This window comes from Petromyzon marinus, chromosome 13 (genome assembly GCF_048934315.1).
Source record: "Petromyzon marinus isolate PM22_M1 ecotype Great Lakes invasive population chromosome 13, UKy_Petmar_22M1.pri1.0, whole genome shotgun sequence".
Taxonomy (NCBI): Eukaryota; Metazoa; Chordata; class Hyperoartia; order Petromyzontiformes; family Petromyzontidae; genus Petromyzon; species Petromyzon marinus.
In genome coordinates, this window is record NC_133679.1 from 7,990,454 (window position 1) to 8,003,941 (window position 13,488).

The 13,488-nt window shown below is 46.5% G+C and overlaps 1 protein-coding gene across 2 annotated transcripts in view; it reads left to right on the forward strand.

Annotated features, from left to right (window-relative positions):
- Positions 1–8,093: 8,093 nt before the first annotated feature.
- LOC116941935 (long-chain-fatty-acid--CoA ligase ACSBG2-like) overlaps positions 8,094–13,488 on the forward strand; it is a 42,919-nt gene continuing 37,524 nt past the window's right edge. Inside the window, exon 1 of one of the 2 annotated variants that reach the window (XM_032953324.2) lies at positions 8,094–8,281. In XM_032953324.2, the coding sequence (XP_032809215.1) occupies positions 8,272–8,281 (10 nt within the window). In that variant the 5' untranslated portion in view covers positions 8,094–8,271. Of the gene's footprint in view, positions 8,282–8,340; positions 8,504–13,488 lie in introns of those variants that run through there. The other variant, XM_032953325.2, reaches the window with a different exon arrangement.

Consider the following 13,488-nt stretch of genomic DNA (forward strand, 5'->3'; position numbering starts at 1 on the left):
AATGTTTTCAATTAGTACCTCTTTACAGCTATGGGGCCGTCCATAAATGACGTCACGCATCTGGGGGGGGGTCAGACATTTGTGACGAGGGGGGGGGTTTGAGAAATGTGACGCCACATCAAAATGCGCAACTTTCAATAAATATAGACAATACGTTCCACTTAATTAAATAGGCTTTTTAATAAATGTTTTCTCCTACAACATCAGAGTGCAGCGCCACATTAAATACGTACTACAATGACAATAGTTTAAAGCGATTAGAAGCATTATTTTTTTTTGGGGGGGGGGGGGCAGAGCTTTGTGACGTCATGTTTGAGGGGGGTAAAAAATAGTCAAAAATCGCGTGACGTCATTTATGGACGGCCCCTATGACATGGATCAGAAACACGCGTACTTAAAAATGGAACACGAGTTGAAGAGAATGCATATAGTTCACTTGGATCAATGAGCAAGGGTAAACTTAAGAGAGGTTTTACCCAACTGGGATTACACAACATTCCCCTGTTAACGACGGGCTGTTGTAGGTACAGTGGAAATTAATTAACGTATTTATGAACTATGTTTCTTTCAATATTATGTGTATATAATGTTATTAGTATCTTTATGTATTAATGTCCATTGCCTAATTATTTTAAATTACTTTTTTGAGTGAAAAAGGGCAACTTTCAATGCTATAGGAACGAATATAGCCTTTAACGTGTATCTCCTATACTCGCTTAACGTCCAAATCGCTTTACGACCAGTTTCGTGGAACCAATTACCGTCGTTAAGAGGGGTTCTACTTATACTCGCACACTATGGTGATGGGGGTGATGGGCGATCCTGGGGAAGGAATGTCAGCCCAAGAAGGGAACACAGACTCGAGACGAACACCGTGAAGCTTTAGCGATGAAACCGGTTCGGGCACAACAACAGTGAGATGGATTGTGGCATCGTATGGCCGTGAAGTTTGGCGACGGCGTGAGGTGGCCTTCATCTAGCAGTGGATAGGCCATGGCAGACGATGAAGACGATAATGGTGATGATTTCAATCTTCATGCCGAAACACGAATGCTATTTTTGTAGGCGCACTCGTGTTTCGTTGTTAAAATCACGTGGTCATTTAGTTGTAGCTAGCGTGTCACGTAACTCACGTTGCATTTCAATATATAATTTGGGCCCCCACCTCGTCGGATCTCGGAAGCTCCACAAGGTTGAGCCTGGATAGTTTTTTTGGATGGGCGACCACAATGCATATGAGGTGTTATATATTGCTTTGGAGCTACGCGATCGACAACAGGGAGCAGCGGATACAATCCCTTGCACTTGCGTTGCACACTCGACGTTCTGAAGTCACAACACACCGCCTTCACCAGCCCTCACTGACCAGGCTGGAGAAGCTTGGGTCAATATAATGCCTGCGACCCGCACGGCGTGGGTAAGCCTTCATCCAGGCTCGACAAAGGGGTTTGTATATCTTGATTTAAAAAAAAATTGTCTCTGTGTTTTTATAGCTGGTTCAGCACGTCCACTGCTGGATTCTATTTTTTTCCGCCTGAGGACGACCACTTGTGTTGCGATCGAAACGTCGTGATTTCTTATTTTTTTATTTTATTTTTCTACCTACGTCACTTTACAGGTACAAACCCATACTCTTTGGTTCTTTCGGTACACGTCGAGTTTAATGGCCATCACAGGCGTGCAGATGAAACTCTATCGATGCCGCCCTATAGCTTGCTTGGGATCTTCATGGCTACCGAGCAAATCGTCGTCAGAGCGTCCCTCGGCAGATGTCAGCCGCTGACGGCCACGCGCAGCTGAAGTGGAATTGGGATTTGGGAAGGGGCAGCTGCTGCTGCTGCTCTTTCACTCCCCCACCTCCTACCCCACCAGCCCTCGCCACGCCACCAGTCTCCCCGCGCACGCCACGCACCATCCCATCGCGTCGCACCGCTCACCTTCCCCCCTCCGTGCCCCCTTCATTTGCACACTGCCCGGGTCATTTGCGCTTCGCAACCAAAACGAATCATACCGGTACATCCCATGCGTGGCCACGTGCGTGACGGGATGTAGATAAAGGCCATGGGGTTATAGGGTGAGCCGACTTCCTGTGGCGGGAGGTGCAGGAGCGTATGGAAGACGAGTGATGTGAGCCACGGTGCAGGAAGCATGTCCTGCTCACGATCCGATTAGCACGGTTGACTACGTACGGTGCGAATGAAGTTCAACATACATACGTATGAGAGGTCTTGCTTACTCGCTCACTCATCCACCCGACCGCTCATTCACACACTCACTCAACCATTCACTCAACCATTCACTTATCCAACAAGGTTACTCACCCACCCACCAAATCACTTACTCATCCACTCTCACTTATCCATTCGTCCAACTATTTACTAATCCAATCACTCACCCACCTCCTTTCTTACGCACTCCATTCACTCACTGAACCACACACTCACTCACACACCCACACACCTACCTCACTCATTCGCCCACCCTTACACTGAAGTCACTATTCAAATTGAGGCTATATTGGTCTCTTGAGTTATCATCTGGTTAAACAAATAAACTTGACCAACTCACCCACCAACTCACTTATTTACACGTCACACATCCACCTCACTTATTTACTCACCAACTCACCTAAATGACAAACTCACTCATCCATCTACTCACTAATTCACCCACTCCCTCACCCACTTGTTTACACACTATCTCACCTACGCAGCCTTCATGAGAAGTCACTTAACCAATAATAGACCTAATAATTTACCTATTCACTCATCTACTCACTTGCTAATCCAATCACCCACTCAGCCACCTACTTACACATTCCATTCACTCACTGACCCCACTCACTCGCTGAACCACACACTTACCCACCCACCAACTCACTAATCTTACTCACTCAGCCACTCACTCATCCACCCACTTACCGACCCACCAAATCACTCAACGGCTCACTCATCCACCCACGTACTCACCGACGCATCCACCCCAATCATTTACTCTGTCAACGACCACTCAATCATTCATCCCACTCACCCCTCCACCCACCCAAACTCACGTATCATCTCCCTGCCTGCAGCTGTGGAGACACGCTAGCGGCGTGCTGCGTGAGTAATGCTCCATAATTAGACACGGGGATAATGAGGTAATCCTCCGGTATACACATCCCAATCCTGATCTAGCGACCCCGAGAGAATCGCCCGAGTTGTGTGTGTGTGTCAACCTTGAGAAGCATGTAATCGTGTTGTTGCGTGTACGTACACGCTGGTGTCAGTGATTTAAAAAAAATCTTGAATACAAATTGCTTAGCACGAGTGGCATGAGACTTGTTGTGCTGTGCTGAGTCCCCCAGCATCCGGTAACTTTTTACTTTGTGTGCAGTACCGCACTTTGTTTCACTCCAGCGCTGTCCTCGAGACAGCCTGATCCCTTCACCTGATGAAGGCCGCTTGTGTTGTGGCCGAAACGTCTTGATTTTTGTTGTTTTATGTTTTACCTACGTGACTTTACCGGATAGAACCAAAGAGTATGGATCCTTGCAGTCACGAAAGCTTTAAATCTAGAATCGTTACGAGTTGCTTGGTTTAAAAAACAAATCTGGTTCACAATGTTTTGAACCTTGGTTAAACATCATACATGGCATCGTACCAGATATCATCATCAAGACCCGAGCAGCATCTAGGTGTAAATATAAAATCTGCCGCTTGCTGTGGCTTTTCTGATTACATGTCTCTATCTCATAAGGTACATTCAGAAAGCCGCATTCGACATATTCGTCTTAAATGTTTACGAGCCATACCACAACACCATGGTGAACACACGTATCCAAATACATAACTTAAATCAATCATGAGCGTCGTTGTGAAGAATATAAATAGGCAGACAATATAGGAATCGTGTTGTTTAAAAGAAAGGGTTCCTTGCCTGTAAGATCGTCAGTTCACCAGCATTGATTTCAAGCAAGCTGCTGATGAGACACTGTTTGTCGAAACCACTCCAGAGTGTTGTTTGTCTTGAAGCAATGCTTTCCGAACGCACCCCCCCCCCCCCCAGAAGGCCGAGCTGCTGATGAGTTGTGTAAGAATTACTTTTATATAAATACAATCACGTGGCGTGCCCTTTGGTGAGTCGTTACATTTTGTTTTGAGCTTGCAGACCGTTTTGGAGACTGTCACATAAAGATAAAGCACGTGCTGAGGAAACCCCTCCCACCACCCCCTATGCGAGTTTTTATCACCATTCACATAGTAATCGGACAAACCCCAGCGATGATGGGACCAGGCTGACCTGAGCGTACCTAAAAGTTGGCCAAATGCATTGGCGTGGTCACCTACCCGAAGCAGAGGAGAAATCGTCCATGGCAAAAACAATGAGGTTTCCATGCGACATAAACACATTTTTATATGGAAAAGCTAATCTCAACGCTGTGGATTTATTGCAGATTTTTGTTTTAAATAAAAACCCACTCTAAAATACAGCAGAAAGACACTCCCGTTTCCTGCATCCATCTCTGGCCGAGATTTTGGCACGAAATGTTCATGTGTATATGTGTGGGAGTGTGTGTGTGTAGTATGGGCCTCCCCTAGGTCAACTCAGCCTCAAATGAGTAACTGATGCATTGTGTAGTAAACATCAGTAACTGGGGAGACGAAGGCGGCCAGGCGTTGTGTTGGCCCTCGTGTGCCCGTGCCGGCCTTGATGGGTGCTGCTCGCTCACAGCGTTTGCCCCAACAGTCTGTTAAAGGCTACTAACACAAGGGGATCTTTGTCTTGTGAAGTTTCATTTCCTATTGCCAACTCTCTCCGGGAAAACACGCTGCCACCCTTTCCTGAAACCACCGCCCCCCGTGTGACAATTGTGTAGCAGGGGGGGGGGGAGAGGGGTGTTTCACAAGATAGCCAGCAGGGAGGCCCTGATTATTTTTATTTTTTTATCACGAGTCATGAAGGGGGAGGGGGGGAAAACACGACCGTGCGTCCATGGCGTTATCCCGTACATGTCAATCCACTGTAGGATGTGCCCCCCCAACATTCCGTGTGTAATCTTAGTTGGGGTTAGTTGACCATACTTCGCCGCGCTGGTCATCAATTCTGGTTGGTGATTGTCGGTGAGCATAGACGACATGTTCTCGTTGTTTTGATTTTGCTGGACTGCCCTCTGCTGCCCAACACGTAGCCCATAGCGGTAAATGTAATCCGTGTCTCGTTAAGCGAGGGGAGTGCTCAGTGCTCAAGCATATATCTCACCCACTCCAACGTAATGATCATGATCATCATCATCCGTGGTCAATCCACTGCTAGATTAAGACCTTCCCAAACCGCCACCAACTCCCGCGATCCTGCGATGCAACAATCCACCCGGCACCCTGCACATCGGCTTACTTGGGTCGCATCATCATCATCATCATTCCAGCTGTCGACAAATGGTAACCTGTCGGGTTTTGGGGGGCGTCCATAAATGACGTCACGCGATTTTGGACGATTTTTGACCCCCCCCCCCCTTCGTCACGCAGCGTCACAAAAAGTCAGACCCCCCCCTCAAACATGACGTCACAAAGCTCTGCCCCCCCCCCAAATAAAACATGCTTCAAATCGCTTTAAACTATTGTCATTGTAGTGCTTGTTTAATGTGGCGCTGCACTCTGATGTTGTAGGAGAAAACATTTATTTAATAAGTCTATTTAATTAAGTAGAACGCGTTGTCCATATTTATTTAAAGTTGCGCATTTTGATGTGACGTCACATTTCAACTCCCCCCCCCCCTTGTCACACATCGTCACAAATGTCTGACCCCCCCCCCTAGGTGCGTGACGTCATTTATGGACGGCCCCTTGGGCTATAAACGTCGCGAGAAGGGTCGATGTGCCGATGGTCAAGAATAGTGACGGACTGCCAGCCTAGGAATTGAACGCGTCCGAGACAACGTCCCAACACAGCCGCGAACCCCGCCTTGATCCCAGAGGCGACGTGGTTCCTCCAGACAGCCAAGGCACTGATTTTGAGTTAAAGCCGCCAGCTGCGCGTATAGTGTCCACCGCGCGGCGCTGTGCTCACACACTTCATCACGCGAAGCCTTGTACGTATTTAATGTGCACAGTGGGGTCGTTATAGTCACGAGTTAAGGGGGTGGAAATACTAGCGAGGACTCCACGTGCATCTATATCAAGGGCTATTCGGGTGGATACAAGGACGAAGGTCATCGGCCTTAGGCAGCTGCAAGTGACATCGAGGCTTTATTTGAATTGTCACCTCGGAGTGCGTTCGCTGTGGAGTTCATTCCGTAGTATATTCATGTCATTTGTTTTGTCAGTCCACTGCTGCATGATGGCTTTTTCCCCACTCCGCCCTGGTCGGCGAGATTATTTGACCATACTTCACCACGCTGGTCTGTGTGGGGGAGCATAGATGTGGGTAGCATAGGACTACGGTACAACAGTGGATTTATTGCACTGCCGTTTGATAAACTACAAAAAAAAACGAAACTTTTTATTTTATCAGGTAAGACCCACTGAGCTTTATAGCTCTTTTTCAGAAGCGACATGGCCATACATGATAGCCCAAATGAAGTGGCTTATCATGTGGACATTTATAGCAACAAATACTCTAAACGTATTTTTCTAAATGTGGAGGGAAAAGTCGGAGGACCCGGAGAAAATGTCATGCGACCACGGGGAGAGACACACGCAAACTCCAAATATACAGTTTAACACTTAGGCTTTCGCGACCAATATCCATAATGCACGGAAGTCACCCATCCAGACACGAGCGAGGCGCAAACCTGCTTAGTTCTGCCGAGAGCGCGCGCATTCCTGGAGTTTGCATCACAGGCCTCGCGAGTTTGCGTTGGAAATAAATAAAGGTCAGTATTTCAGATAAATAAAAACGTGGATTTTCTTCTTTCAGCAATATGACCGAGTGATTCGGTGATCAGAGCACTGAGCTTTCAAAGTCATGCGCTCAGCCCGGTCACCAGTAACTAACTACTGCACAACAAAGCCATCATATTCAAAATTCAGATTGTCGCAAACGTCTGAGAATTAAATATTTCAGCTTTACTGGCATGCCACCCACACTCCATGCAAAATATATACAGCAACATATTTAGTACGCATTCTGAATAGGGTTCTCAAACAATTTAATCAAGAGCTGACGTCTTCTTCCGACGCAGCTTTTTCAACACAAGGTGGTGAAAGAATTCCACAAAGACGTCCAATCTCACGCTGCGGCAACATTACCCTCTATTGGGACTTAATATTTGGATTTAAAAATAGACAAACAGCGCGTTGTGTATACATCGCGATTGCGCTTCGTCTACGTGCACAATCTCATCTGGTGATCCTGCAACCACGTTAACCCATTTACTCTCCACACGCTTCCAGTCGCACACCGCCGCTATTCTGCGAATGAGCCTCCATATATTTGTGCTCATAAAGTCAGGCCATGGGTGCCCTTGACATGATTGAGCTTTGCTTGCTATCAGTTCTCCCAGGAGCCACTTGACATTTATGTGCGCGCTCTGGTGGCGATAAAACAGCAACATATTTGAGCGAATAAACGACAACTTGGCGCGTTGGTAATTTCCTTAACTTGCTCCGTTTTGAGTGGGATATATCCATGAGCCAAAGTTCCACTTGATTTACCTCCCAAGTTAAAACCCCAGCATTTGATGTAACAATGAACGCCCATGAGAAGAGGGAATGGAGATGTTCGATTTTGGAACTGGAGTTTCTGTAACGTACACCTTCACGGTGACTTAACAACAGAGGTACAGTGACATGGAAATACTGGTTCTAGAGTACTTAGAAAGAAAAACTGGAATTTCTTTCCGTCATCCGAAATAAAGTTGGGGGTTTCATTTTTGCAAGGTCAAATTTTCGAAATTACATTCTTTGATTTATCAGGGCCAAAACTCCCTCACGACGACAATTAGATGGTTGTGGAATATTTTACAACAACAAAAGTGTAACAAAAGCCACCCTTCGAGCGCTTTCGAAATCAATTATAACTCCTTGCACCTGTGCGAAAATTGACGCGCGAGCGCACGTGTTGTGCATTGCTATAATGAATCCTGGCAGAGCCACCTGTGGTGCAGGATCGTGTGGACAGCCACGTACACCAATCACCCCTAACACCCGCACCAACAAGCACTGGATCTGGCTCTTGCTGCCAACAGTTCATTAGTAAACAGGATGGGCCACTCCGGCGCGAGTTTTCACTCGACCGGTGCACACCACCCTTGCGCTTGAATCGTCGAATATTTTCATTTCTTGCTTCAAGATGTTTAAAGGTACGTGACTGCGTTTGCGTCTCCTATTGTCCATCGTTCTAAAAAGAGTTTTTTTTTTACGCCGACCGCGACTATGTAAGCACTGTTTTAGCGGAACGGGAAGCTTGCACAGCCCATGAGTTGTTGGGGGTGCGGGGGAGCTGGTTAATTCCAATTGTTTTCGAAACGGAAATGTAGCGATTGGGCGCGCGTCGCAGCGAGCATTCTCTTCGTGCACACGCGGTGAGCAGAGCGCACGACACACACACACTTCGCGACGTAGCGTTGCTCATTCTGCTGAGCGCTTTAACGTTGGTGTAAAGTTTAACGTGATAAGATCGTGCACCCCCCTTCCCCCTCCCGCCTTGAGTGTGTGTGTGTGCTTCTCGGCCCCATTTAATCAAGTTCACGGTGCAGGGTTGGTGCGCAGTTTATTATCGCGTTAAGGACATCTGTGTGTGTGTGTTAAGCGTTCCAGCGTAGGGTGCGTTTGGGTGTGCGCATGGGTGGCCCACGCTCGCGTGCTTAGTTGGCGTATCGTGTTAAAGAGATTATTTATTCCCATGCTACTTGTTATCTAACGAGTGTCTAGATAGGACGTGACGGTTTTAAAGCGACGAGATTGTGGGTGAATGTACTCTTTGGTTCTTTCGGTAAAGTCACGTAGGTATAAAATAAATGAAATCGCGACGTTTCGATCGCAACACAGTTCTCAGTTCTCCTGCTGTATCTATTCCACCTGATGACGGTCGCTTGTTGCGATGGAAACGTCGTGATTTAATTTATTTTATTTTATACCTACATGACTTTACCGAAAGAACCAAAGAGTATGGATCCCTGCAGTCACGAAAACTTCGAATCTAGATTGTGGGTGAATGGTCATCAAGTGAGCTTACTCGACTCTGGGTTCACCACGTTGCCGACGTGACACGTTCTTGTTAGGGGGTCGTTCGTTCCCCTTATCTCCACGAAAACTGTAAACGTGGATTCGCACCGGAGGGCATCCTCTGTAGTCGCAGTCTTGATCGTGATTTAACGGGAGACGTGGCCTTTAAAAGCTGTTTGGACCTAGAGTTGTTGCTGAGCACGCTATTGAAGCCTCCACAGGCTCCACGGAATTTTGTGGTGGTCGGAACCACACCCGACCACCTTTTTATATCCCCCGCTGATATTTGCACACCGCACCACGTACTCGTTTGAGGCCGAGTCGACTTACGGGGGAGATGTCCATTGCCACCGACGATGATAACCGTGGCCGCGAATTGAACTTCTCCCGATGACTAATCCAGACGCTGCACTGAGCGTCACGGTGTTGTAGGTATTGCCCTAACAAGGTCGCTCGCTTCCCGAAAATAATGCGAAGGTGCAACGCGAATTCGTGATTGCAAACCTTGCACTGATAATGTGATTTTTTTTTATTATCAACGAACTACAGTTTCCATGCCCGTGCTTAAGAGGTTGCACAGGAGCGCTTCTTCGATTTTGGAGTTATTGTCAACACGGTGCTTAGTTAATTTGTGGCTACATAATATACAGAGTTTATCTAAGGTAAACGCAAGTTTTTTTTACTTGCCGAGTCTGGCGTGCACGACACAATTGACCAATGTTTTTTACATGTTTAACTTGTCACGCGTTCCTTTTTTCCCAGCAGCGTTGGTTTACGGCAGGATTACTCCTGGACCCGATTTGACTTACCGAGTCTCAACCGCAGTCGGACCTGTTCCAACAATTGCTGCTGGGTTGCCAGATGTCATTGGCGAGAGCACTCCCTCTAAATGACGGGGACCCGTTTTTGTAACGCAAAAATCAACATTGCATACAAACTACTTGCATATTGTTGTCGGGAATGCACACTATATATGCGCAAGGGCTCTCTCCCATGCATTTACACGTGTTGAGTGGACTGACTCGTTAACGGGATGGTGAATGTAGGTCATCGTCAAAACACTTCTATCGCAATTTAAAATGTTTTAACAAAGAATGTAACGGGGAAATCCAGGAACACGGACGCCAAACCCAATGTTCCCCATGGACGTCTCAACTGTGAGGTATGTGGAGAGACACATTGTAGCAAGCCCCCCCTCCCCCTGCTGTGAAGACATCCGACTTGGCAGTCCTGCGTGCACGGCAGTTCTGTAGTCGCCGGGTTCGTGCTGCAGCTCTTCATCGCAACTCCCCCAGGTTCTTCACTCCCATTACCTCTGGATGCACTTCTATCTAAGTTTGAATAGCCCCTTGGTGCACTTGTGCATTCGTGTGCAGGTAATAGGTAACGTATTCAAACGGAGCTTTCCACACCAAAAAAAACACCCCTGCCTGCGTGTTTCAGCCCTTTATAGGCCAGCACTATCGGCAGGTGCAGCACCGACCAGAAACTCTGCAAGTCTGTTCAGAGCAGGGGGTCGGCAACCTGCGGCTCCTGAGCCGCGCGCGACTCATTTAGTACTGCTTCGTGACGTTATTCACGTGGCATTGTGGCTCTTTGAATATTGAGGGTTTTTTTACCTAATTCCAAACAAATGGCTCTTGTTATTTTGGTTGCTGGCCCCCTGGTTTAGAATGTTCTGCAAGCTTTAAACTTTTATAAGTCAAAGACACTTTTGTTTGCATTCGGGCCAATGCAGTGACATTCTTTCTGACGGTGGTGAAGTAGGGGACGCTCTTGGTGGATCGATTTATCTGCATTTGTCAGTGGGAATGACTCCTGTTTCCCACATTTTATAAACGCGGACAATAGGATACATTCGCCAGCATTTCCAAGTCCTTCGTATCCACGTAAATCTGCATATTATAGACTGAATGTACCGTGTCGTATTTTGTATGTATTATGTTGAACTTGTATATAATATCCTGTGTGGATATTGGTGCCCCTTCGCTCACACGTTTGGATTTTCTGTGCTCCAGATTCCTTCCACGTGTAATACATGCTGCATTAATTGGCTGAAAACATTTTAACTGCAGAGCTTGGGCAATTTTGTGGCACCAGCGCTCGCTTGCCCGGGCTGCCTTCCAGCTTGTCCCCTGGTTCCTTAGCTATTTATGAGACGCAGTTTGCACGAACGGCTCTATATAAAACTAAACGGATAATAGTATCGCATTGTTATTATTATGCAAACATGTGGCTGTGTGCCCACGTCATCCATATTGGAATTGCGCTAACACAAACAAAATTGCCGTGACCCAGTTTTTAGTAAAAGTTGGAATTGGGACGTGTGAGGCTATTGGTTTACAGTGTCGAGGAGAGGGCATGGTGGCGCGGTCTGGAGTTCGCTGTTGCTAACAGCACAATAAACCCACGATCGTGTCGTAATTCACGCTGGCAATTGCAGAGCTAAGTGGGTGATAAGTCACGCGCAACCGAGCGTGTGGGTTTCGCGCGTACGATGTCTGATCCGATCCGGGATCTACGCACAGAATTTTATAATTCGCCGAGCGGTTGGTGTGGTGGGTTTTAAAGACGGTGCTTGAAGGTGCTCTCTAAAATGCCTGGACTTTTAACTGCTCATAACGGCTGGCTGTCTTGGTCAACACACAATCTCACGCCAACGCACGACGAAAGACAAGGGTGAGATCATGTGAACCCATAATCCATAGCATGATGAGCACGATGAGAATGCAGCTTTGAAAATATCTCTAAAGTCAAACGCATTACCTCCCTATGAATAACTTGTGACTGAGACAACATCCCATAGCAGTATCATATAGACGGGTGAGCTATGTGGTTGATGGTGTTTTTGGCCATGGAAATGGCTTTAATTTTGAAAGGGTAGCAGTAGCACACCGAACTATAAATCCCGGCGGCTTTAGTTTTATTCCTGGTCGCTGGCTAACATCGGTGGCAGGTGATATTTGGACTGCCCCCACCCCAGTTCACCAAATCTGCATTGACTCGCGTGGTGAAGTATGGTCACACAACCCCCACGACTGATGGCGTTGGGAGGAAGTTATCCAGAAGCGGATTGAAAGAAGATGTGTAATGTAGTTTCGTTTAACCATGATCTAGTTTGACTCATTTGGTGCAATAAGCCTGTACTCTTCTGCCAAGTTCCCCATTTACAGAAAATGTTCAAGGGGATTCAACATTTGACTTAACAATATCCACCAAAATTAACTTCACCTTAATGATGAAGAAACACTGGACATTAAGGGTGTAAATTACGATTCATGTAAATCAAATGCTAATGTTTCCACATTTGGGCGAATGGGTGAACAAATTTACATTCGAGACGACACTTTTTTTTCAGAAGCAATGAAAGAGCGGAGACCAACATTTTTAGATTTTTATTTTTAAATCAAGTTTCGGCGCTAAATCATCATGATGAGAAAACAATTTACGTGTTGGTACATGGCTGCTACACATTGGCGAGGTATGTCAACGTCTAAACGAGTGGGAGTTGAACCGGAGTTGGGGTTCTGGTAAAAATAAGGGCGCTCATTATTGGCAATAGATCAAGTGGAGCAGCAGCGGTGAACGTGCAGGCATCGAACCATCCCTGTCTGGGTCAAAGGTGGTGCAGAGGGGTCACTGTAGTGGAGCGTTACAGTCGTAGCCTGTTGTACATTAGATGCCCAACACTGTCTCGTAATGTTAGCCTACGAGCATTGTGCGATTTCAACACGAGTAATCAAAGCTCGTTCAAAGCTTGGTTCGTTTTAGCGCGGGCTCTTGGAGCGCCGTCTTATGTGACCTACGTACGCACTCGCTCTGCGTCAGGGTTTCGGATTTTTTTTGTGGAACTAAGAGAAGTGAACAGAACCCAATGTTAATCGGATCAACAACAAACAAAAGTTTTGGGTAAGTTCAGAAATGTGGGGGTTTTTATTGACGAATAATTCTTCACTTCATGCGATTTAAAACAGACACATTTTCCACCGATTCTACCAGTGTACAGGACGTACGCTCAAGGGTTTTGCATCGAAATGAAGTGGCTAATTTGCCATTTATTTTGCTAGTGAGTTGTGCTGAACAGTTCATGTTGAACCTGATGTTCTGTTTCCTGTCAATAAGCCACCTTTTTTCTTATTATAGGCACAAATCGGTACACTGCGTCTCATGAGATTGATTTAGATTTTGATAACGTCCAAAAAAAACTGGCTGCGAACTTAAACAAATCCTTGCGGAGTTAATGGCATCGGCTTTCCGTATGAGCAAATCAAAGTTCACGAGTTGGACAATGCATCGATTGACGTACAAATCGGGTAATTCGATTTGTGTCTGTATCAAATTC